This window comes from Dreissena polymorpha, chromosome 14, assembly GCF_020536995.1.
Source record: "Dreissena polymorpha isolate Duluth1 chromosome 14, UMN_Dpol_1.0, whole genome shotgun sequence".
Lineage (NCBI taxonomy): Eukaryota > Metazoa > Mollusca > Bivalvia > Myida > Dreissenidae > Dreissena > Dreissena polymorpha.
Window position 1 is genome coordinate 3,940,623 of NC_068368.1, and position 26,729 is coordinate 3,967,351.

At 39.5% G+C, this 26,729-nt stretch overlaps 1 protein-coding gene across 2 annotated transcripts in view; it reads right to left on the bottom strand.

Moving 5' to 3' along the window:
- Positions 1-26,729, bottom strand: part of LOC127858265 (cullin-2-like) — a 59,920-nt gene that overhangs the window by 15,609 nt on the left and 17,582 nt on the right. For both annotated transcript variants that reach the window (XM_052395254.1, XM_052395255.1), the window contains exons 10-17: positions 24,656-24,763; positions 20,820-20,882; positions 18,980-19,108; positions 17,043-17,129; positions 12,261-12,407; positions 3,658-3,735; positions 3,007-3,073; positions 1,961-2,154 (exon numbers count right to left, since the gene is read on the bottom strand). In XM_052395254.1, coding sequence (XP_052251214.1) covers positions 1,961-2,154; positions 3,007-3,073; positions 3,658-3,735; positions 12,261-12,407; positions 17,043-17,129; positions 18,980-19,108; positions 20,820-20,882; positions 24,656-24,763 — 873 coding nt within the window. The remainder of the gene's footprint in view (positions 1-1,960; positions 2,155-3,006; positions 3,074-3,657; positions 3,736-12,260; positions 12,408-17,042; positions 17,130-18,979; positions 19,109-20,819; positions 20,883-24,655; positions 24,764-26,729) is intronic.

A 26,729-nucleotide genomic window follows, 5' to 3' on the forward strand; every position in this document is an offset into this window, starting at 1 on the left:
CTGGGCTTCATACATGTGTGTAAAGTGTTGTTTCAGATGAGCCTGCTTGGCTTCATACATGTGTGAAAAGTGTTGTTCCAGATGAGCCTGCTGGGCTTCATATATGTGCGTAAAGTGTTGTTCCAGATGAGCCTGCTGGGCTTCATACATGTGTGTAAAGTGTTGTTCCAGATGAGCCTGCTGGGCTTCATACATGTGTGTAAAGTGTTGTTCCAGATGAGCCTGCTGGGCTTCATACATGCGGGTAAAGTGTTGTTCCAGATGAGCCTGCTGGGCTTCATACATGTGCATAAAGTGTTGTTCCAGATGAGCCTGCTGGGCTTCATACATGTGTGTAAAGTGTTGTTCCAGATGAGCCTGGTGGGCTTCATACATGTGTGTAAAGTGTTGTTCCAGGTGAGCCTGCTTGGCTTCATACATGTGTGTAAAGTGTTGTCCCAGATGAGCCTGCTTGGCTTCATACATGTGCGTAAAGTGTTGTTCCAGATGAGCCTGCTTGGCTTCATACATGTGTGTAAAGTGTTGTTCCAGATGAGCCTGCTGGGCTTCATACATGTGTGTAAAGTGTTGTTCCAGATGAGCCTGCTGGGCTTCATACATGTGTGTAAAGTGTTGTTCCAGATGAGCCTGCTTGGCTTTATATATGTGTGTAAAGTGTTGTTCCAGATGAGCCTGCTTGGCTTCATACATGTGCGTAAAGTGTTGTTCCAGATGAGCCTGCTGGGCTTCATACATGTGTGTAAAGTGTTGTTCCAGATGAGCCTGCTGGGCTTCATACATGTGTGTAAAGTGTTGTTCCAGATGAGCCTGCTTGGCTTCATACATGTGTGTATAGTGTTATTCCAGATGAGCCTGCTGGGCTTCATACATGTGTGTAAAGTGTTGCTCCAGATGAGCCTGCTGGGCTTCATACATGTGTGTAAAGTGTTATTCCATGATGAGCCTGCTTGACTTCATACATGTGTGTAAAGTGTTGTTCCAGATGAGCCTGCTGGGCTTCATACATGTGTGTAAAGTGTTATTCCATGATGAGCCTGCTTGACTTCATACATGTGCGTAAAGTGTTGTTTCAGATGAGCCTGCTGGGCTTCATACATGTGCGTAAAGTGTTGTTCTAGATGAGCCTGCTGGGCTTCATACATGTGCGTAAAGAGTTGTCCCAGATGAGCCTGCTGGGCTTCATACATGTGCGTAAAGTGTTGTTCCAGATGAGCCTGCTGGGCTTCATACATGTGTGTAAAGTGTTGTTCCAGATGAGCCTGCTTGGCTTCATACATGTGTGTAAAAGTGTTGTCCCAGATGAGCCTGCTTGGCTTCATACATGTGTGTAAAGTGTTGTTCCAGATGAGCCTGCTGGGCTTCATACATGTGTGTAAAGTGTTGTACCAGATGAGCCTGCTTGACTTCATACATGTGCGTAAAGTGTTGTTCCAGATGAGCCTGCTGGGCTTTATACATGTGAGTAAAGTGTTGTCCCAGATGAGCTTGCTTGGCTTCATACATGTGCGTAAAGTGTTGTCCCAGATGAGCCGGAGCAGTCCACACAAGCTTATCAGAGACGACACTTTCTGTATACAATGCATTCTGCTTTAGAAGATACTTAACCCTTTGCATGCTGGGAAATTTGTCATCTGGTAAAATGTCGTCTGCTGAATTTCTAAAATTAGCATTTTCTTCATTTTTTTCAAAAACCACTTTCAGAATAGCAAACAGTTTGGATCAAGATCAGACGCCACGTTTTGTGGCGTCTGATCTTGATCCAAACTGTTTGCAAAGGCCTTTAAAATTCGGTTCCAGCTTTATAAGGGTTAACTTAACTCAAATTCAATATAAGTGGAAAGTGTTGTCCCTGATAAGCCAGTGAAGACAGCACTGGCTACTCTGGGATGACACTTTACGCACATGCATTAAGCCCCTAATTCTCAGAGACTGGCTTATATACTCATACAGATCCTCCTACCTCTGTGTTGAGCAGTTTTGCCTCCACCAATGACTGCAGCTGTTTGACCAGCTCCTTGTCCCCCAGATGGGTGTGGTCCCTGATCTCCGAGTGAGACAGTCTCAGAGACGAGTTGAACAACAGCAGCACCGCCATTTGAAAACTGCCCATTGTCACTAGGTAGGTCTTCTTAAGGTAATTCAATTTTAGCTCGGCTGGAACAGGAAATACAACAGACTTATTAAGCTGGAATACACAATTGGTTCTTGATTCAGCTATAATAGAAAATACTTGGTTTAAGATTAAGCTATCATAGAAACTAGAGCTTTGTCACAGACGTGACGAATACCCCCACATGCCACATGCCGCATTGACACAGAATATTTTGCATGTTGTCTTCACAAAAAACAGCGGACACCATGCTAAATGTTTAAAACGCACTAAGTGACCTCCTGACCTAGTTTTTGACCCGGCATGACCCATATTCAAACTTGACCTAGACTTCATCTAGATACAACTTCTGACCAAGTTTGGTGAAGATCGGATGAAAACTACTTGAATTAGAGAGCAAACACCATGCTCAATGCTTAAAACGCACTAAGTGAATCTGTGACCTAGTTTTTGACCTGCCATGACCCATGTTCTAACTTGGCCTAGACATCATCTAGATACAACTTCTGACCAAGTTTGGTGAAGCTCGGATAAAAAAATACTTGAATTAGAGAGCGGACACCATGCTCAATGTTTAAAACGCACTAAGTGACCCCTTGACCTAGTTTTTGACCTGGCATGACCCATATTCGAACTTGACCTGGACATCATTTAGATACAACATCTGACCAAGTTTGGTGAAGATTGGATGAAAACAACTTGAATTAGAGAGCGGACACTTAATACGGACCGACAGACAGACCAACAGACCGACCAACAGACCGACAGACAAGCTCACTCTTATATACCACCCTAAACTTCGTTTGTGGGGGTATAAATACCGATATGTGACAGTGGAAATCATTAACTACTGTGACAATACTGTGTAGAGTTTCCATTTAATCTCTAATGCATACCTGTACATAATCCGTGCATCCAGGTTAATTTGCGACCATTATACTTGCGATTATAAAATTGATCAAACTGAAATACAAAAGAAAACTATGTTATTTACTTTTTACCAGGTAATTCTATGAAAATGAAGATAATGTTACTTTAACAAGGTACATCTTAATATTTATTATAATACATGAATATCATCAAGGTCACATCATAAACCTGTTTTAAGTGGGATATTAGGAAAATTAAATGATGTAAAATAATACAAACACAACTCATTTGGAACATTTAAATAGTATGATAAACAATATTCAAGCTAGCAAGAGAATATGTTGTAAGCGCCCATTGCACACACATTGCGTAAACTATAAAAATGAGACATGTTTCTGAAAAAAAAGATTAATGCATGTGCATAAAGGTTCGTCCAAGATTAGGCTGTGCAGTCCACACTGGCTAATCAGGGACGAAACTCTCCACTTATATTGTACTTTTCGTTTAAAGGAAGTCTCTTGTTATAAAAATCCAGTTCAGGCAGAAACTGTTGGCACAGGCAAAGCTGGGGCGACACTTTACGCACATGGATTTAGCCCCATTTTCCCGAAGCAAGCCTCACATTTTTTATACTAAATCTATACAAAAGAAAACATTGAAATGTTGAGTAAGCTGACCTCTTTTACACTGAGCTCTAGTTCCTGAGGTATTGCGAATGTTGGAAGGTTGCTCTGACCCAGAGGCCATGCTCCTGCCTGTAATACAAAACACAGTCATTTTTAATAATAAACTTTATTGATATGCTGAAACATTCAGTTACTATAATAAACAAGAGGGCCATGATGGCCCTGTATTGCTCCACTGTTTTTTTATGCGAAAAAAGCGTGCAATGCGCATGGGTTGAAATGTACTCAAGCATGTGACTTTCTCTTTCTATCCCTCGTCCCACTGGGCGCTTAAAGTTGGAAGGGTGAGAATTTTTATTTATGGAAAACGTTACTATGGTGTTAACTAAACAGACAAAAAAGCCGGGAATTGTCGCACAGGTCCTTTGCTTATAACGTAGGTACATTTATCTATCCAAAAGATATTGTCGTTATTTTTATTTCACATATTTTTAGATGCTGAAGATCAAATCTACACATGTTCTACAAGATTAATGAAAGTTCCTTCATTCAATCATGAATCTTTTTCCAAAATTTTAAAGTTTGCACAAAAGAGGCTTTATATAAGCATATGTTCAGTTTTGTGACCCCTGGGGCAGGGTCAAATTTGAGCCCAGGGAAATAATTTGAACAAATTTGGTAGAGGACTATTAGATGTCACTACATACCAAATTTAGTAGACCTAGGCTCTATAATTATGAACAAGAAGATTTTTACAGTTTGCACAAAATAGGCCTTATTTAAGCATATGTTCATTTTTGTGACCCCCGGGGCAGGGTCAAATTTGACCCCAGGGGCATAATTTGAACAAACAAAGTAGAGAACTATTAAATGTCACTACATACCAAATGTGGTAACACTCGTCCCAATGGTTATGGACAGAAAGATTTTTAAAGTTTGCACAAAATAGGCTTTATATAAGCATATGTTCAATTTATTGACCCCCGGGGCGGGGTCAAATTTGACCCCTGGGGAATAATTTGAACAAATTTGAAAGAGGTTCACCCCAGGAACATTTGTGAGAAGTTTTATCAGAATTGGACTTGTAGTTTAGGAGAAAAAGATGTTAAAAGAAAAAGTAAACACACGCACGCACGCACGGACGCACGCACGACGGACACAGGACCATGACATAAGCCACGCTGGCCTCTGGCCAGTGGAGCTAAAAATTGGTCTCACTCTGGGAATACAGGGCTTAATGCACTAGCATATTGTCTGATCAGGCTACAGAGCTTCACACACATGCATATTGTCTGATCAGGCTACAGAGCTTCACACACATGCATATTGTCTGATCAGGCTACAGGGCTTCACACACGTGCATATTGTCTGATCAGGCTACAGAGCTTCACACACATGCATATTGTCTGATCAGGCTACAGAGCTTCACACACATGCATATTGTCTGATCAGGCTACAGGGCTTCACACATGTGCATATTGTCTGATCAGGCTACAGGGCTTCACACACGTGCATATTGTCTGATCAGGCTACAGAGCTTCACACACGTGCATATTGTCTGATCAGGCTACAGGGCTTCACACACATGCATATTGTCTGATCAGGCTACAGAGCTTCACACACATGCATATTGTCTGATCAGGCTACAGGGCTTCACACACGTGCTTATTGTCTGAACAGGCTAATCTGGGATAACACTGTATGGGCTTCACACACGTGCATATTGTCTGATCAGGCTACAGGGCTTCACACACGTGCATATTGTCTGAACAGGTTAAATTGGGATAACACTGTATGGGCTTCACACACATGCATATTGTCTGATCAGGCTACAGAGCTTCACACAGGTGCATATTGTCTGATCAGGCTACAGAGCTTCACACACATGCATATTGTCTGATTAGGCTACAGGGCTTCACACACATGCATATTGTCTGATCAGGCTACAGGGCTTCACACAGGTGCAAATTGTCTGATCAGGCTACAGAGCTTCACACACGTGCATATTGTCTGATCAGGCTACAGAGCTTCACACACATGCATATTGTCTGATCAGGCTACAGAGCTTCACACAGGTGCATATTGTCTGATCAAGCTACAGGGCTTCACACACATGCATATTGTCTGATCAGGCTACAGGGCTTCACACACGTGCATATTGTCTGATCAGGCTACAGAGCTTCACACACGTGCATATTGTCTGATCAGGCTACAGGGCTTCACACAGGTGCATATTGTCTGATCAGGCTACAGGGCTTCACACAGGTGCATATTGTCTGATCAGGCTACAGGGCTTCACACACATGCATATTGTCTGATCAGGCTACAGAGCTTCACACACATGCATATTGTCTGATCAGGCTACAGGGCTTCACACACATGCATATTGTCTGATCAGGCTACAGAGCTTCACACACATGCATATTGTCTGATCAGGCTACAGGGCTTCACACAGGTGCATATTGTCTGATCAGGCTACATGGCTTCACACACATGCATATTGTCTGATCAGGCTACATAGCTTCACACACATGCAGATTGTCTGATTAGGCTACAGAGCTTCACACAGGTGCATATTGTCTGATCAGGCTACATGGCTTCACACACATGCATATTGTCTGATCAGGCTACAGAGCTTCACACACATGCATATTGTCTGATCAGGCTACAGAGCTTCACACACGTGCATATTGTCTGATCAGGCTACATGGCTTCACACACATGCATATTGTCTGATCAGGCTACAGAGCTTCACACAGGTGCATATTGTCTGATCAGGCTACATGGCTTCACACACATGCATATTGTCTGATCAGGCTACAGAGCTTCACACACCTGCATATTGTCTGATCAGGCTACAGAGCTTCACACACATGCATATTGTCTGATCAGGCTAAAGAGCTTCACACAGGTGCATACTGTCTGATCAGGCTACATGCCTTCACACACATGCATATTGTCTGATCAGGCTACAGAGCTTCACACAGGTGCATATTGTCTGATCAGGCTACATGGCTTCACACACATGCATATTGTCTGATCAGGCTACAGAACTTCACACACATGCATATTGTCTGATCAGGCTACAGGGCTTCACACACATGCATATTGTCTGATCAGGCTACATGGCTTCACACACATGCATATAGTCTGATCAGGCTACAGACCTTCACACAGGTGCATATTGTCTGATCAGGCTACATGGCTTCACACACATGCATATTGTCTGATCAGGCTACAGAGCTTCACACACATGCATATTGTCTGATCAGGCTACAGAGCTTCACACACATGCAGATTGTCTGATCAGGCTTCAGAGCTTCACACATGTGCATATTGTCTGATCAGGCTACAGGGCTTCACACATGTGCATATTGTCTGATCAGGCTACAGAGCTTCACACACATGCAGATTGTTTGATCAGGCTACAGGGCTTCACACAGGTGCATATTGTCTGATCAGGCTACATGGCTTCACACACATGCATATTGTCTGATCGGGCTACATGGCTTCACACACATGCATATTGTCTGATCAGGCTACAGAGCTTCACACACATGCATATTGTCTGATCAGGCTACAGAGCTTCACACACATGCATATTGTCTGATCAGGCTACAGAGCTTCACACACATGCATATTGTCTGATCAGGCTACAGAGCTTCACACACATGCATATTGTCTGATCAGGCTACATGGCTTCACACACATGCATATTGTCTGATCAGGCTACAGAGCTTCACACACATGCATATTGTCTGATCAGGCTACAGGGCTTCACACACGTTCATATTGTCTGATCAGGCTACAGAGCTTCACACACATTCATATTGTCTGATCAGGCTACAGAGCTTCACACACATGCATATTGTCTGATCAGGCTACAGGGCTTCACACACGTTCATATTGTCTGATCAGGCTACAGAGCTTCACACACATTCATATTGTCTGATCAGGCTACAGGGCTTCACACACGTTCATATTGTCTGATCAGGCTACAGAGCTTCACACAGGTGCATATTGTCTGATCAGGCTACAAGGCTTCACACACATGCATATTGTCTGATCAGGCTACAGGGCTTCACACACGTGCATATTGTCTGATCAGGCTACAGAGCTTCACACACGTGCATATTGTCTGATCAGGCTACAGGGCTTCACACACGTGCATATTGTCTGATCAGGCTACAGAGCTTCACACACGTGCATATTGTCTGATCAGGCTACAGGGCTTCACACACATGCATATTGTCTGATCAGGCTACAAGGCTTCACACACGTGCATATTGTCTGATCAGGCTACAGGGCTTCACACACATGCATATTGTCTGATCAGGCTACAAGGCTTCACACACATGCATATTGTCTGATCAGGCTACAGAGCTTCACACACATGCATATTGTCTGATCAGGCTACAGGGCTTCACACACGTTCATATTGTCTGATCAGGCTACAGAGCTTCACACACATTCATATTGTCTGATCAGGCTACAGGGCTTCACACACGTTCATATTGTCTGATCAGGCTACAGAGCTTCACACAGGTGCATATTGTCTGATCAGGCTACAAGGCTTCACACACATGCATATTGTCTGATCAGGCTACAGGGCTTCACACACGTGCATATTGTCTGATCAGGCTACAAGGCTTCACACACGTGCATATTGTCTGATCAGGCTACAGGGCTTCACACACATGCATATTGTCTGATCAGGCTACAGAGCTTAACACACATGCATATTGTCTGATCAGGCTACAGGGCTTCACACACATGCATATTGTCTGATCAGGCTACAGAGATTCACACACATGCATATTGTCTGATCAGGCTTCAAGGCTTCACACACGTGCATATTGTCTGATCAGGCTACAGGGCTTCACACAGGTGCATATTGTCTGATCAGGCTACAAGGCTTCACACACATGCATATTGTCTGATCAGGCTACAGGGCTTCACACATGTGCATATTGTCTGATCAGGCTACAGGGCTTCACACACATGCATATTGTCTGATCAGGCTACAGGGCTTCACACATGTGCATATTGTCTGATCAGGCTACAGGGCTTCACACATGTGCATATTGTCTGATCAGGCTACAGGGCTTCACACATGTGCATATTGTCTGATCAGGCTACAGGGCTTCACACACATGCATATTGTCTGATCAGGCTACAGGGCTTCACACACATGCATATTGTCTGATCAGGCTACAAGGCTTCACACACGTGCATATTGTCTGATCAGGCTACAGGGCTTCACACAGGTGCATATTGTCTGATCAGGCTACAAGGCTTCACACACGTGCATATTGTCTGATCAGGCTACAGGGCTTCACACAGGTGCATATTGTCTGATCAGGCTACAAGGCTTCACACACGTGCATATTGTCTGATCAGGCTACAGGGCTTCACACACGTGCATATTGTCTGATCAGGCTACAGGGCTTCACACACATGCATATTGTCTGATCAGGCTACAGGGCTTCACACATGTGCATATTGTCTGATCAGGCTACAAGGCTTCACACATGTGCATATTGTCTGATCAGGCTACAGGGCTTCACACAGGTGCATATTGTCTGATCAGGCTACATGGCTTCACACATGTGCATATTGTCTGATCAGGCTACATGGCTTCACACATGTGCATATTGTCTGATCAGGCTACATGGCTTCACACACATGCATATTGTCTGATCAGGCTACAGGGCTTCACACATGTGCATATTGTCTGATCAGGCTACAAGGCTTCACACATGTGCATATTGTCTGATCAGGCTACAGGGCTTCACACAGGTGCATATTGTCTGATCAGGCTACATGGCTTCACACATGTGCATATTGTCTGATCAGGCTACATGGCTTCACACATGTGCATATTGTCTGATCAGGCTACATGGCTTCACACATGTGCATATTGTCTGATCAGGCTACAAGGCTTCACACACGTGCATATTGTCTGATCAGGCTACAGGCCTTCACACAGGTGCATATTGTCTGATCAGGCTACAAGGCTTCACACACGTGCATATTGTCTGATCAGGCTACAGGGCTTCACACACGTGCATATTGTCTGATCAGGCTACAGGGCTTCACACACATGCATATTGTCTGATCAGGCTACAGGGCTTCACACACATGCATATTGTCTGATCAGGCTACAGGGCTTCACACATGTGCATATTGTCTGATCAGGCTACAAGGCTTCACACATGTGCATATTGTCTGATCAGGCTACAGGGCTTCACACAGGTGCATATTGTCTGATCAGGCTACAGGGCTTCACACATGTGCATATTGTCTGATCAGGCTACAGAGCTTCACACATGTGCATATTGTCTGATCAGGCTACAGGGCTTCACACACATGCATATTGTCTGATCAGGCTACAGGGCTTCACACACATGCATATTGTCTGATCAGGCTACAGGGCTTCACACATGTGCATATTGTCTGATCAGGCTACAGGGCTTCACACACATGCATATTGTCTGATCAGGCTACAGGGCTTCACACACATGCATATTGTCTGATCAGGCTACAGGGCTTCACACACATGCATATTGTCTGATCAGGCTACAGGGCTTCACACAGGTGCATATTGTCTGATCAGGCTACAAGGCTTCACACACGTGCATATTGTCTGATCAGGCTACAGGGCTTCACACACGTGCATATTGTCTGATCAGGCTACAGGGCTTCACACACATGCATATTGTCTGATCAGGCTACAGGGCTTCACACACATGCATATTGTCTGATCAGGCTACAGGGCTTCACACATGTGCATATTGTCTGATCAGGCTACAAGGCTTCACACATGTGCATATTGTCTGATCAGGCTACAGGGCTTCACACAGGTGCATATTGTCTGATCAGGCTACAGGGCTTCACACACGTGCATATTGTCTGATCAGGCTACAGGGCTTCACACATGTGCATATTGTCTGATCAGGCTACAGGGCTTCACACACATGCATATTGTCTGATCAGGCTACAGAGCTTCACACATGTGCATATTGTCTGATCAGGCTACAGGGCTTCACACACATGCATATTGTCTGATCAGGCTACAGGGCTTCACACATGTGCATATTTTCTGATCAGGCTACAGAGCTTCACACATGTGCATATTGTCTGATCAGGCTACAGGGCTTCACACACATGCATATTGTCTGATCAGGCTACAGGGCTTCACACATGTGCATATTGTCTGATCAGGCTACAGAGCTTCACACATGTGCATATTGTCTGATCAGGCTACAGGGCTTCACACAGGTGCATATTGTCTGATCAGGCTACAGGGCTTCACACATGTGCATATTGTCTGATCAGGCTACAGAGCTTCACACATGTGCATATTGTCTGATCAGGCTACAGGGCTTCACACACATGCATATTGTCTGATCAGGCTACAGGGCTTCACACACATGCATATTGTCTGATCAGGCTACAGGGCTTCACACATGTGCATATTGTCTGATCAGGCTACAGGGCTTCACACACATGCATATTGTCTGATCAGGCTACAGGGCTTCACACACATGCATATTGTCTGATCAGGCTACAGGGCTTGACACACATGCATATTGTCTGATCAGGCTACAGGGCTTCACACAGGTGCATATTGTCTGATCAGGCTACAAGGCTTCACACACGTGCATATTGTCTGATCAGGCTACAGGGCTTCACACACGTGCATATTGTCTGATCAGGCTACAGGGCTTCACACACATGCATATTGTCTGATCAGGCTACAGGGCTTCACACACATGCATATTGTCTGATCAGGCTACAGGGCTTCACACATGTGCATATTGTCTGATCAGGCTACAAGGCTTCACACATGTGCATATTGTCTGATCAGGCTACAGGGCTTCACACAGGTGCATATTGTCTGATCAGGCTACAGGGCTTCACACACGTGCATATTGTCTGATCAGGCTACAGGGCTTCACACATGTGCATATTGTCTGATCAGGCTACAGGGCTTCACACACATGCATATTGTCTGATCAGGCTACAGAGCTTCACACATGTGCATATTGTCTGATCAGGCTACAGGGCTTCACACACATGCATATTGTCTGATCAGGCTACAGGGCTTCACACATGTGCATATTGTCTGATCAGGCTACAGAGCTTCACACATGTGCATATTGTCTGATCAGGCTACAGGGCTTCACACACATGCATATTGTCTGATCAGGCTACAGGGCTTCACACATGTGCATATTGTCTGATCAGGCTACAGGGCTTCACACACGTGCATATTGTCTGACCAGGCTAATCTGGTATAACACTGTATGCTTATGCATTTAACCCAGTTTTCCCAGAGCTAGGCTTAAATGATTGTTTTATGAAATTATTTATCAAAAATTTATACTTCTCTTAATAGATTCCACACTTTTAACTGATTCAATTCAGAAAACCTTTCGTTCCACTTTTTAAAAATAAGAACTTTGTTCAATTCTTCAAAGAAATTCAAATCCATGGTCCAGCTCTTTTATATCATTTAATCTATCAATTTCTGTAAAAGAATTTTTGAAATCATTAATTCATTCATAAGCGAGACAAATTTAAGTAGAAATGGGACAAAAAACAATATGTTACAATTCTCATGTATCAAAACACTCCTACAAATATATGACCTGCAGTACAAGGATGGAGAAGTTGAGCCCGAGATCCGTGTTGGCCTTCTTTAGCGCCGTATGGAACTCATCCTGCAGTCCACTGCTCACGCTCATGTCTGTGAACATCCTGTGGAGCTTGTTGGTGAACTCGTACCCACAGGCTTGCTGTGTGCAATACAGGGAACAAGGAGTTATATTACTTTAAATACGACTAGTTGATAACTGCTGTGTGCAAAACAGAGAAAAAAGAGTTATATTACTTATACGCCTAGTTGATTAGTGCTGTGTGCAATAAAGGTTAAACTGAGTTTCATTACACTCCTTTGAAACCTTTAAAACAATAGTCTATTAAAATAATATACATACAAGTGGTTCAGTTCATTTGGTGTATTTATTGCGTTTGGACGTGCTTTTTTGCAATTGTGCAGACCATGGTATTGCGCAGGAAATTTGAAATTCGTATCCCTTTAAATACAATGTAATGTAATTATAGCATTTACAGGGTATTTTTCTTAAAGGTCTATGTGGTGTTCAATACAGCTTACCCAAGTAACATTACTTATACGCCTAATTTATCATTAATAGAAAACTAATTCTATAGAGAATGTGTCAAAATATTGCCAACATTTTAATTTTTGGGAAAATATTTCAAATACTTCTGCTTATTTCAGTAAATTCAGTCATAATGGCAATGTTTAAAATATGAACTAAAAAAACATTTATGATGATAATTATGAAGGATTCGTAATTGGGCCAAGAGGTGAATGGGTTAAAAATGGTGCAAAAAACCTAGATACTATTTTGTAACCTTCAAAAATACAAATTAACAACAAAAACCATTACCTACTTTATGAACAAGGAATTGTATTAGATAACCAATCTGATATTTAAAAAGACACTGCCTAATTCTAAACAAGGGCTGTTTGTAAAACATGCATGCCCGCCATATGGGCTGTCCGTTGTAGTGGCAGCCATTGTGTGAATACGTTTTTTGTCACTGTGACCTTGACCTTTGACCTAGTGACCTGAAAATCAATAGGGGTCATCTGCGAGTCATGATCAATGTACCTATGAAGTGTCATGATCCTAGGCAAAAGCGTTCGTGAGTTATCATCCGAAAATCATTTTACTATTTTGGGTCACCGTGACCTTGACCTTTGACCTTGTGACCTCAAAATCAATAGGGGTCATCTGCGAGTCATGATAAATCTACCTATGAAGTTTCATGATCCTAGGCATATGCGTTCTTGAGTTATCATCCGAAAATCATTTTACTATTTCGGGTCACCGTGACCTTGACCTTTGACCTAGTGACCTGAAAATCAATAGGGGTCATCTGCGTGTCATGATCAATCTACCTATGAAGTTTCATGATCCTAGGCATAAGCGTTCTTGAATTATCATCCGAAAATCATTTTACTATTTCGGGTCACCGTGACCTTGACCTTTGACCTAGTGACCTCAAAATCATTAGGGGTCATCTGCCAGTCATGATCAATCTACCCATGAAGTTTCATGATCCTAGGCGTATCCGTTCTTGAGTTATCATCTGGAAACCATTTTACTATTTTGGGTCACCATGACCTTGACCTTTGACCTAGTGACCTCAAAATCAATAGGGATCATCTGCAAGTCATAATCAATGTACCTATGAAGTTTCATGATCCTAGGCCCAAGCGTTCTTAAGTTATCGTCTGACAACCAACTGGTGGACTGACCGCCGACCGACCTACCGACCGACCGACATGAGCAAAGCAATATACCCCCTCTTTTTCGAAGGGGAGCACAAAAAAAAAACTATACCGTTGCCAAAATGTTAACCGTAACTATGAAGATCTAAGTACCGGTAGTTGTGTTAATGCCATAGAAATACCCAAACTTTCAAGTGCACTGTTAAATAGTTTAGAAGGGAAAATCACATTAAAAGGGGCTTCTTCCGTTTATAAAAAACATGGCAAATAATAAAGGCATAGATTCATACAGTTTCACAATTGTTTTTAAAGGCATTTTGGAAAAAAAGGGCCAATCTTTTTGAAGAACCCTAAATCACACTTTTTATTCGTGAATTTTTTTTTAATACTAACACACAGGATATAATTACTTGCATTCCAAAAGGTGATAAAACCAGAATTTTTTTGCAGAACTGGTGGCCAATAATGTTATTAAATATTGTGCATTGCAAACAGGTTGAAAGATAATTCAATAAGCAATATTTAATAAGTTTAAAATCATGGTTTGAAAAATGCATTCATTCAGCCAACTGCACCTTTTATCAAACCAATTGTTTAAACATTCAACATATATTTTGGGAATGTAAGAATTTGATTCAGTTAATAATACATTTATAATTGTTTTCAAGATTTATTCATTTTTAAAAACTTCCTTAATATCTATTCATTTCACTAAAATGGGTACTGCAAATACAAATGCATTTTAAAACTTAATATTTGTTTTGATCAAAACATTTATTTATTATTATAAAAAATAGCACCAAATAAACCCAATTTTAAAGCTGCAAAATCCTACCTCTTTTTTAATTGCCATGCGCTAAATGAAATTAACTATTTAAATGATTTGCGCCAAAGTACAGAATAGGAAATATGGTTACCTGTTCTCCAGTAGTTGTGATAAGGGACTTATGAACTCTTTTATCATCAATAATTTCTTTATCAAACAATATTAACATTATAAATTGATAGGTTTTGATAGTAAAAAGTATAAAAATGTATTACATGTATAATCAGCATATATTTTTTGTAAACAATGTACAGAGTAGAGTGGGATGATCTCAACAATGGGACACCTATATACAAGGATAATATATTGACCAAATTTTATTTTATTAACATATATATCAAGCTCCAGGTTGTGAGTTTCAACCATGTACGAAACATGTTTGTATAAGGGATGGAAACAAATATTTCAATTTGAAATTCGTATTAAAACATTTTTTTTTAAAAGAAAATAATTGAGCCGTGCTTTGTGAAAAGGGGGTTTAATGCATGTGCATAAAGTGTCATCCAAGATTAGCCTGTGCAGTCCACACAGGCTAATATAAGACGATACTTTCCGCCCAAACTAGATTTTTGCTAAGAAGATACTTTCTTTAACAAACAAGAGATGTGTTTGTCAGAAACACAATGCCCCTTATTGCGCCGCTTTGACATAAAATTTTAATATATCATTTGGCAGTTTTGAAAATTATCTGCCTTTTAAAGCTTTGACTTGCCTTGGATTGTATTTTTTGACTTTTGACCTTGAAGGATGACCTTGACCTTTCACCACTCAAAATGTTCAGCTTCATGAGATATTCATGCATGCCCAATATCTTCAATATTGCAAAAGTTATGGCCAATGTTAAAGTTTTCAGACGGACACACAGACAGACAGAGAGACAGGCAGACAGACGGACAGACAGTTCAACTGCTATATGCCACCTTACCGGGGGCATAAAAATATCAGAAAAGCTGAAAGTGTCGTCCCTGATTAGCCTGTGCAAACTTCACAGGCTTATCTGGGACAACATTTCACCCACATGCATTAAATCCCCTTTTCACAGAGCAAAGCTCAATTGAAATTCAGCATAAAAGCTGTTGGTACCACTACAAAGTTGAAATACAGATTTGTTCAGACGACTATCATGTATTAGAAAATGATTTGATAACATTTGCATCGTTTGATAATTGGTTTGCATAATGATATCAGCATCAGTGATGTGCCAGTTTGTGTCCTGCTAAATTCATGACAGTTACATTGATCACAAAAATCCTTGGAAGTTACAGTGATATTAAAAATAACTACACAGTTTTTATTCCTCAATTAAAACAGCTGTCAAAACTGACTTAAAATCACACTTATCTGAAGTGGCTTATTGATTTCTACACCAAAACAAGATCGCAACTCCCACTTTGGCCCATGCACTACAAAGTTTTCATTTGGAAATCAATATGCAAACACTTTGAATGCCTTCTGTGCTGTTGACCTGACATATAAAAGTTTAATTTAATTTAAATACTTTTGGAAAAAAAGAAGATATAAACACCAAAACAAAAGTGTCCATCTCAAATGGCAAACGTCATTATCCTGTTTTCGCTTGAAAACATATGGCATGTATGTGACATTCAGAAACTATGTTGGCTGGAAATAAAAAACTATTATTTTAAACATACCTTATGAAAACAAAATTATTGTCTTGAAATTGCTTTATTCCACTTATTCACAGATTGACAGAAGATACATGTACAAACAATAGTGATATTTGTGTCAACAAATAACAAAACTTTTTTAAGTTAAGATATTCAAAAGTTTGGTCATTTGGATTCAAGGGCTAATATATCAAGACCACATTTTTGATATTTGTCAATTAAGATAAACAAATATTCGAATATGATTTCACGATTTGTTCCCATACCCATTTTCTATCGACAAACGATGAAAATAAATTTCGAGTTATTCTGCTATAAATCAGTTGCACAGAATTACACATCATGGGATTTTTCAAGGGGTTTAACCCATTTATGCCCAGTGGACTCTCCCACCCTTCTAAATTGGATCAATTTATTTCCAAAATTAGGGATGTCTGGTATATTTATTTCTATTTTTAGAATATTTCTTACAGAAATTTCTTTAAGCAAACAGCACAGACCCAGATGAGACGCCGCATTATGCAGCGTCTCATCTGGGTCTACGCTGTTTGCAATGTCCTTTTTTCAGGACGCTAGGCATGAATGGGTTAAGCATTATCCCACCCCTCTGCCCTAATATGCAAGAGATCCCAAGGTATGCGATTGTAGGTCTAACCTTCAGTTTGTTGATCATCAGCTCCTCTGCATCCATAGAGGCCGTCTGTCCATGTATCAGTCTCTTAGCCAGCAGTCGGGAATAGTGCTACAACAGACGAGAATAGTGCTACAATATACAGATGAGATTTCAATAGTGCTACAACATACAGCTGATATATCAATAGTGCTACAACAGACAAGAATAGTGCTACAATATACAGATGAGATCTCAATAGTGCTACAACATACAGGGGAGATCTCATCAGTGCTTTAACATTGAAGAGGTTTCAATAGTGCTACAACATACAGGAGAGATCACGATAGTGCTTCAACATACAGCTGATATATCAATAGTGTTGCAACATACAGCTAAGATATCAATAAGTTAATCTTATTTACACATCTAGCTTATTGTATTTCTTGCTTTGAACTAACTCTTGGTAGGTAAAACTGCGATCAACTGCCAATGATGATATTGCCCTTTCTTGTGTTTTTGTAGATGAAACTGATGGTCATAAAGAAACGTTTCTTAATACAGATGTTAAACTAGAAATGGCGCGGCAGAGGCCAAAGCTTATCCCCACGCCGAATGTTTGACCCAGGGGCGCTCCACGGTTGGTAATTGGGCCATGAAAAGTTGAGATTTCATGCACATGGAAAGGTGTTGCCTAGATACACATGCATACCAAAATAAAAGCAATATCTGAAGGGACACCGTAGTTATAAGATTTTTTTTAACTGCGGTCGCGGATTTTGATACCTGAACCCAAAGTTAAAAAATTTCATGCGCATGGAAAGGTGTTGTCCAGATACACATGTGTACCAAATATGAAAGCAATATCTGAAGGGACACAGTAGGTATGAGCTTTTTTCAAATCGTGGTTGCATATTTCAAAACCTGAACGCTGACCTCAAGTTGAAGGTCAAGGTCACAGGGGTCAAAAATGTTATGCCATGGAAAGGTGTTGTCGAGATACACATGCATACCAGAAAGCAATATCTGAAGGGACACAGTAGTTATGAGCCTTTTTCGAATCCAAGTCGCAGATTAAGAAACCTGTAGCTGACCTCAAGGTCATGGTCACAGGGGTAAAAAATTGTATGCGCATGGAAAGGTGTTGTATAGATAAACATGCATACCAAGTATGAAAGCAATATCTGAAGGGACACAGTAGTTATGAGCCTTTTTTGAATGGTGGTCGCAGATTGGGAAACCTGAATGCTGACTTGAAGGTCAAGGTCACAGGGGTAAAAAATTGTATGCACATGGAAAGGTGTTGTCTAGATACACATGCATACCAAATATGAAAGCAATATCTGGACGGACACAGTAGTTATGAGCCTTTTTCGAATCACAGTCGCAGGAAAATCTCTGACCCTGCCCCACCCTAACCCCATAACTTTTGACCCAGGGGTCAGATCAAAATTCCATTGCTGTCACCGTCGCACATATGCTCATATCTCTCATGTGTGTAAGTTTCAATGTTCTAGTGCTAAAAGTGTATGAAGAGATAGTGGCCAGGACGGACGGACAGACATGGAGATAATCACATAATCCCCACTTTTTCTCCGAAAAGCGTGGGGATAATAATCAGTACAACATCCAAGTTATCTAATCTGATAGACATCCTAGTCATCCAGGTACTTAAACACAGTGATGACTGCACTTACCCTCTGATAGACATCTTGGTCATCCAGGTACTTGAACACAGTGATGACTGCACTTACCCTCTGATAGACATCTTGGTCATCCAGGTACTTGAACACAGTGATGACTGCACTTACCCTCTGATAGACATCCTAGTCATCCAGGTACTTGAACACAGTGATGACTGCACTTACCCTCTGATAGACATCTTGGTCATCCAGGTACTTGAACACAGTGATGACTGCACTTACCCTCTGATAGACATATTTGTCATCCAGGTACTTGAACACAGTGATGACTGCACTTACCCTCTGATAGACATCTTTGTCATCCAGGTACTTGAACACAGTGATACAGCTGGCCAGTTTCTCATCTAGTTCCGACTCTGAAGTACCCTTGGAACTTTTCTTCAGAAGGTTATCACAGTATTTCGCCAGCTAAATAATTCAACAGGTATGCAATTAACAAACTGACAGGCTTTCATTGCGCCTTGTTCTGCAACAACTGGACTTAATGCATGTCCGTAAAGTGTCATCTCAGATCAGCCTGTGCAGTCCACACAGGCTTGTCAGGGATGCCACTTTTGCCTACACTAGAATTTCATTTAGAAGAGACCTAATTTAAACAAACAATTCCATAAAAGTGGAAAGTGTTGTCCCAAATTAGCCTGTGTAGACTTCACAGGCTAATCTGGGATATCACTTTATGTACACACATTAAGCCCAGTTTTCCCAGTGTATGATGGGCTATAAATCCCACAGAATATTGTCAACTCAACAGCAAGTCCTTCTGTTGAAGCGTTTATGATAGTTACATGTTCCTTTGGACAGTTTAACAGGCTTCTTCTAATTAATGTACACATATGTGTAAGAAATCACAGAAAGCAATAACAATTATCCAGCTTTTAGTCTTTTATGTTGACTTTATAGCACATGATTCTGAAATGACCAATTTTGATTTATACAAATAGAACGGTAAATGTTTTGACAGCTGAATAAAATGTGCTGTTGCTTTTACTTCATAAAATAAATATATATTATGCATGAATGTACAAACATTTCTTTTTTTCCATTTATTTAACTTTTTCCAACTCAGAATCAAATTTAAAATGGCTTTATGTTAAACAGTATGAAACCAGAACAGCCTGTGAGTAACTCCAATGGACCATGCTGTTCAGGTTTGATGCCATGTGCTGCTCATCAGTATCTTACAGTTGGAAAAATTAGAATATTTTTTAGTGCTGCAACAATACGCCAAAAAGCGTATTGCAATATATTGTCAGTTCAAAAACCCGTATTGCAATATATCGCAATATATTGCTAACTTGTACCAGAATTATAACTCGCCAATTACCCGATAATTCCATATATTCCAGTTTTTAAGCAAATTCTGGTAAATATTTACCGTATTATAAAAGTGCTCAAGAATAATACGAAACACAAACATTTGCCAATTTTCTTAAGTATCAAATACATTTTGGCATTTGTTACTATTTAAAGATGTGATGAAATAACGTCCAATCGGGCATTTTTTTCCCACTGAACACGTGTAAATCGCCTGATGTGATGTTACCGTTTATATACAACACAAAATACACCCACACTTTCCATGCGACATTCTACATGTCTGCATAATTTTCGCGCACTTTTTATTGAAACAAAGGATAAAGAATTTTTTTATTGTCGCGTTAGCATTACAATTGGGAAGCTTGTTTCCGAAATTCTTAATTTAACAATATTTCGTTCAAAAACATCACATGAATGCTCCCATGTAACAACACCACTCCATATAATAGACTTTTTAGAATGCTATTTTTACATAATTTATTTTAACTAAATACTGCTTTGTTTTGTTAACCTTGAAATCATTATTTAAGAGGGCTTTTCTGGACGTAATGTAGTTGAATTTTTGTTAAATTTTCGTACCGGTATGATGACAATCGTATCGCAATACAAATGCGGATTGCGTATTGCAATATATACCGATATACAGGTATATATTGTTGCAGCACTAATATTTTTAATTTAATTGGATTTTCTTAGGATCTTTAAACAGTTCAAAATGCGTAACTGAGTGTGATGGGTTAAAACATGTTGATGATGCCTGAACATGTCTTTCAATAAAAGTTTCCATACAATAGCAACTTACAAGTTCTGGTGATCGGCAAGGCATTTTTTGATTGCTTTTGTAATTTATGGCAGTGGCACAGGCCTGAAATAACATGAAAATATACATACAGTGGCACAGGCCTGAAATAACATGAAAATATACATACAAACATGAGATATACATACAAATATGAGACATACATACAAATATGAGATAAACATACAAATATGAGATATACATACAAATAAGAGACATACATACAAATATGAGATATACATACAAATATGAGATTTACATACAAATTTGAGATAAACATACAATATGAGACATACATACAAATATGAGACATACATACAAATATGAGACATACATACAATTATGAGACATACATACAAATATGAGACATACATACAAATATGAGACATACATACAAATATGAGACATACATACAAATATGAGACATACATACAAATATGAGACATACATACAAATATGAGATATACATACAAATATGAGATATACATACAAATATGAGATAAACATACAAATATGAGATATTCATACAAATATGAGACATACATACAAATATGAGATATACATACAAATATGAGATATACATACAAATATGAGATATACATACAAATATGAGATATACAAATATGAGATATACATACAAATATGAGATATACATACAAATATGAGATATACATACAAATATGAGATATACTAATAGTTACCATGTCAGTAACTAACCCTGTAATGATTATATCACGCCAACAACTTTCCATCTCAATTTTCTGTTTCTGAGTTTAGCCAAAATTTGTGGGGGGTAATGTTATGAGCTGGGTTATTACACTGTAACTCCAATATAACGCGGTCAATGGGGTCCAAGCCGCGAAACAGCGTTATAACGGATCCGCGTTATAGGTTTTGAGCTCATTTACTGCAGGGCGCTATAAAAAAAAACAGGTATAGAATAGCCTATAATATAGGTCATGTATATTGCCATGCTGTGTTGACGCAAATACATGCATATAAACCGAATCGTATCGACAACAGTATACATACCGCTTTTCTTATGTGCACATTTATCCGATAATCCAATAAAATTGCAACATCACTTAAAAAATAATAATCTTGAACATTAATGACGATATATGTTTAAGAAATTCGTAAACACAAACGTACGCATATATGCCATTTTCAGAAGTGTTAAGAGTACAGTGCATTATGGGGCAGAGCTTTCATTGGACGAGCGACTTTAAATTTAGATTGAATGCAATACGACTCGTGTACAAAAAATTGTTTTATTGCGTCATACGCATGCAAAAAACGTGTTTCCCAGGGACTTTCTGATACCGCGCGAAAATGAAAGTGAAACTCTGTTAACAATTGCCGGTACACTGCGTTCGCATGTAAATAAATCGTCTGCATTATTTAATTTCTTATACACAAACTGAAAGATTAAATGACATAATACTAGAATGATAATGAAATGACAGAAGAAGTTGTTTTATACAGTAGGCAGTATATTTCACAGCCGCTCATTTCATATAGTCAAACTGCAACCATATCAAAGTAAGAATGTTTCAATCGTTTTGAATTACTTGAATTGTATAACTATCCCACTTGCACATAACTTATGGAAATTATCGCACTGAACCGCTCTGATGAGGAATACATGTAATAAACACTGACACGCGAGTTTTTCACACCTTTATTGACATTACACAACAGATTAACACCAATTAGCTGTCGGTGTTGTTTAACCTCAAGGCGATTATCGATATAATCGGTTCAACGCACGGTTGAATAAAGCAATCAACAAGACTGCGATTGCCTGAAAATACATGAAGTTGCATAATACAGATTGAATCAGAAATCAAATGGAAGGTTGGAGAAAAAATGGGATCCAAGCACCCTCCGCGTTATATTGGATTCAGCGTTATAACGGAGCGCTTTATATTGGAGTTACAGTGTAGTACAAAAAACTATTTACCTTTTAAAGACATGTGTTTACAGTTACGTTGTTTTGGTCTGGTGTTTAAACAAACATAATAAGCAGAATATGCATATGAATCTGATAAAATGCAGATTCACTAACATATAAATCAAACCATGTTTGTCATTTACCATTTTTGACCAAGAATCCTGCAACTGTTCTTTCTTGTAAAGTTGACATGAAAACGGTCGCTCGGAAACACACTTTCACTTAAATTATCTATGTTGAACACTGAATGTTTATGGCTTAAAATAACTCTCCATGAAAGTTGAGTACACATATTTCGCTAATCCATGCATGTCATATGAAAATCTTCAATAGTCTAGTTAAATTGTTATTTGTAAGTTTCACTGAAAATTGTGCTGTCATTCTGCATCTCAATTTTCTGCTCTTCAAACTCATTTTTAATAACGAACCCAACGAAAGGAAAAGGGCGGAAAGTCCTTTTGTAGGTCACAGAGTACTAAACATATTTGAGCAGCCAGTTATTTTATACAGCCTCATATCGATAAGCAGTAGAAAATCCTAATGCGCTGTTACTGTTGAATCGACGATTCCGGGCGGCCATTTAGAATGTTTCTACTGCCCCATATAGTTTACTGACACCATATAGAATATATGGGGGTCAGCATGTGACGTCAAACAGCCAATGAGAGAAGAGTATTTTGTAGATGGCGTGATATATACAAATATGAGCCTTGCTCTGGAAATATAGGGTTTAAGGCATGTGCATTATGTGTTTCCAAGATAAGCCTGTGCAGTTTGCACAGGGTAATCAGGGACAAAGCTTTCCACCGGGACTGGATTTAATCTAAGGAGAGACTCCTTTTAAACAAAAATACCATAAAAGCTGAAAATGTTGTTGACACATCCTAATCTGGAACAACACTAACTACACATGGAACAACACTTAAAACACATGCATTTAGCCCAGTGTCCCAGTTGGAGGCTCGTATTGAAAAGTTTTATGATTGTAATATGACAATTATTGTTAACAGCTAGGTCCATATATTGTAATATGACAATTTTTGTTAACAGCTAGGTCCATATGTTGTAATATGACAATTATTGTTAACAGCTAGGTCAATATGTTTGGAGGCGCGCACACTTTTTGTACAAACTACCGCTAGACAAACATGACATGCATATAATTTTCTAATGACAAAGATAATCCTGTGCAATTGCAAATATAATGACAGGAGCATTAGTTATGTTAATTTCAAATCAGTAGTTTTGATTTTATGATTCATAACCCAGATGAAAAGAATGATATTATTTACTGAAAAATAATTAAAATATTATTTTTTTGGTAAATCAAACAATAAAATATCTCAACAAGAGTTTTAAAGGCACTATGGGGCCCATTTGAACAAGTGCAACAATTAAGCTTCAAACCCCGTCCTGTGAAGGCATAAAAATTTGACTTTTAGAGTGTTCACAATGTTTCACGTTAGCCATATAAAGACGTACGCCCTGCCCCCCCCCCCTTTTAACTAACCAGAACCATTTTGGAATATTGCTGAAATATCATACAATCTTCTTAACAAGTTTCAAGATGATTTGGAAAAAATGTTACTTCTAGAGGGTTCACAAAGCTTGACTGTAACCACATATTGAAAACTGCCCAGCTCCTGGAGGTCATGTCTTCAAAAGACTGAGATTTTTAAGAACTCAGCAAAGTTATCAAAAGGCAATCATAAAACTAAAATCAAAGAGTCTTACAAAACAATAAATTAAAACATCATGTTTATAGGTTTAACTGTTACAAAAAGATATCATCATTATAATTTCAGAACAAAAAGGTTAAAAAAAAAGAGATTGCACATTAGCAGCACTTCATAAGTGTAATGACTTACCATGCATACAAATGTACCTTATCTAAAGCGCCAACAAAGAGCTGGTCATTCTTGAACACTCTCCGTATCAACTCTGTGTATTTACTGTGTACTTGCAGCATACCCTCTACAAACTGGTTGGGAACCTGCGGGATAAACCGTAAACATATGAGCATATATGCAAAACCGTAAAAATATGAGCATATGTGCCAAACCGTAAACATATGAGCATATGTGCCAAACCGTAAAAATATGAGCATATGTGCCGAACCGTAAAAATATGAGCATATGTGCTAAACCGTAAAAATATGAGCATATGTGCAAAACCGTAAAAATTAGGGATGTCAACGAATAGCCATATATCCGAATATTCGGTCCCGGACCGAATATTCGGATACTATTTTCCAAATCGAATATTCGGAAGAAAAAAAACATCGAGTAATTTCAAAGACTTTGTATTCGTGAAATTTGCTTCAAACATTGTACAAAAAGTTGTTCCTCGTGTCATAATGTTTAGTCCGGATAATGCGTCGCTATGGTGATGACAATATACCGGTCATAAATCCCGCTAATTGCCTAACAAAGACAGTCACTTTGTGTCAAAATTATGATAGGTGCAAATCGCGTCGGCAATCAAAACACAGACCTGCACTTGATTCAATGACTCGAATTACATTTAAAATTATCAAAGATTAAATGAGTAAAGGAAAAGCCGACTTTGTGTAAAAAACTAATAATACCGTCTTGCAATTAAAACACCGACCTGTCTTGATCTAATAACTTGAATTACATTTAAAATGATCAAAGATTAAACGAGTAAAGGAAGTGCCGACTTGGTGTGAAAAACAATAAAGATTGTATGGTTATAATCACCAGGGACCTATACAAACAAACTTGTATAGGTCCCTGTAATCACGTTGTCCAATCAAAAAAGCTTTTAGAAAATAATTTACTCAACCTCTAATGAGTATTTGCATATCGTATGGTCCAAACTTTAATTAATTACTCAATATTCAATCAGGTATTATATTTAAAGAAATGTTTTTGGTATTTCGCCCTCATTAAATTGAACATATTATCATTGCTACACGCATAAAGTAAATCTCTGTCCAATCAAAATGCCACCTACACCTTCCGCTGCTTCGAAGTATTTCACGAGATCATCCGATAAGAAATCGGCAATGTGTAACTTGTGTGGAGCTAATCTTACGTACATCCAGGGCGGTATGACGTCCAATCTTCTCAATCATATTAATAACAAACATCCATCTTCTGCAACTGCGAATGATGCTGGGGACTCTAAGAAACAGTCGTCAACTTCATCGTTTTTGAGTATGCCTAAGAAAGTGTCTGCTTCCAAAAGTGAACTGATTACATGTGCTATTGCGGACATGATAGTAAAGGATTATGTGCCATTAAGTATTGTTGAAGATGAAGGTTTCTGTAACCTGATGCAAATTGTTGCACCGGATTATAAAGTGCCTTGTAGGAATACTGTGCGCTCGCGTATCGTACACAAATACGAAAGTGAAAAGGAAGTGTTAACCTCAGAACTCGCGTCCGTGCAGTCAGCCTCAATCACAACTGACACTTGGACTTCCAACTCCACGGAAAGTTATATTACTGTAACTAAACACCACATAAACAGTGATTGGGATATGAAATCAAATGTGCTGCTCACTAGGGCAATGCCAGAGCGTCATACAGGTGAGAACCTCGCGAATAGGTTAACTGACTGTGTTTCCGAGTTTAGTCTAGGACGGAAGATAGACACTTGGGTTCATGACAACGCGCGTAACATGGAATGTGCCGGTGATAAGTGCGATGAGTGGGGAGATCTATGTTGCTTTGGACATACTTTACAGTTATGTGTTAAGCCTGCTCTGGAGCTTGCATCCGTTTCTAAGACAATCGCGAGGTATAGGAACCTTGTTGGTCACTTCAAGCATTCAACAACGTTAACTGCGGAAATGAAAAAACGACAACAGGTGTTGGGCGAAAAGGAGCACGTGTTAATGCAGGACGTGTCCACGCGTTGGAACTCCACGCAGCTTCTGCTTGAAAGGCTGCACGAACAACAGCGCGTAGTGACGGTCCATATGCTTGACGGGA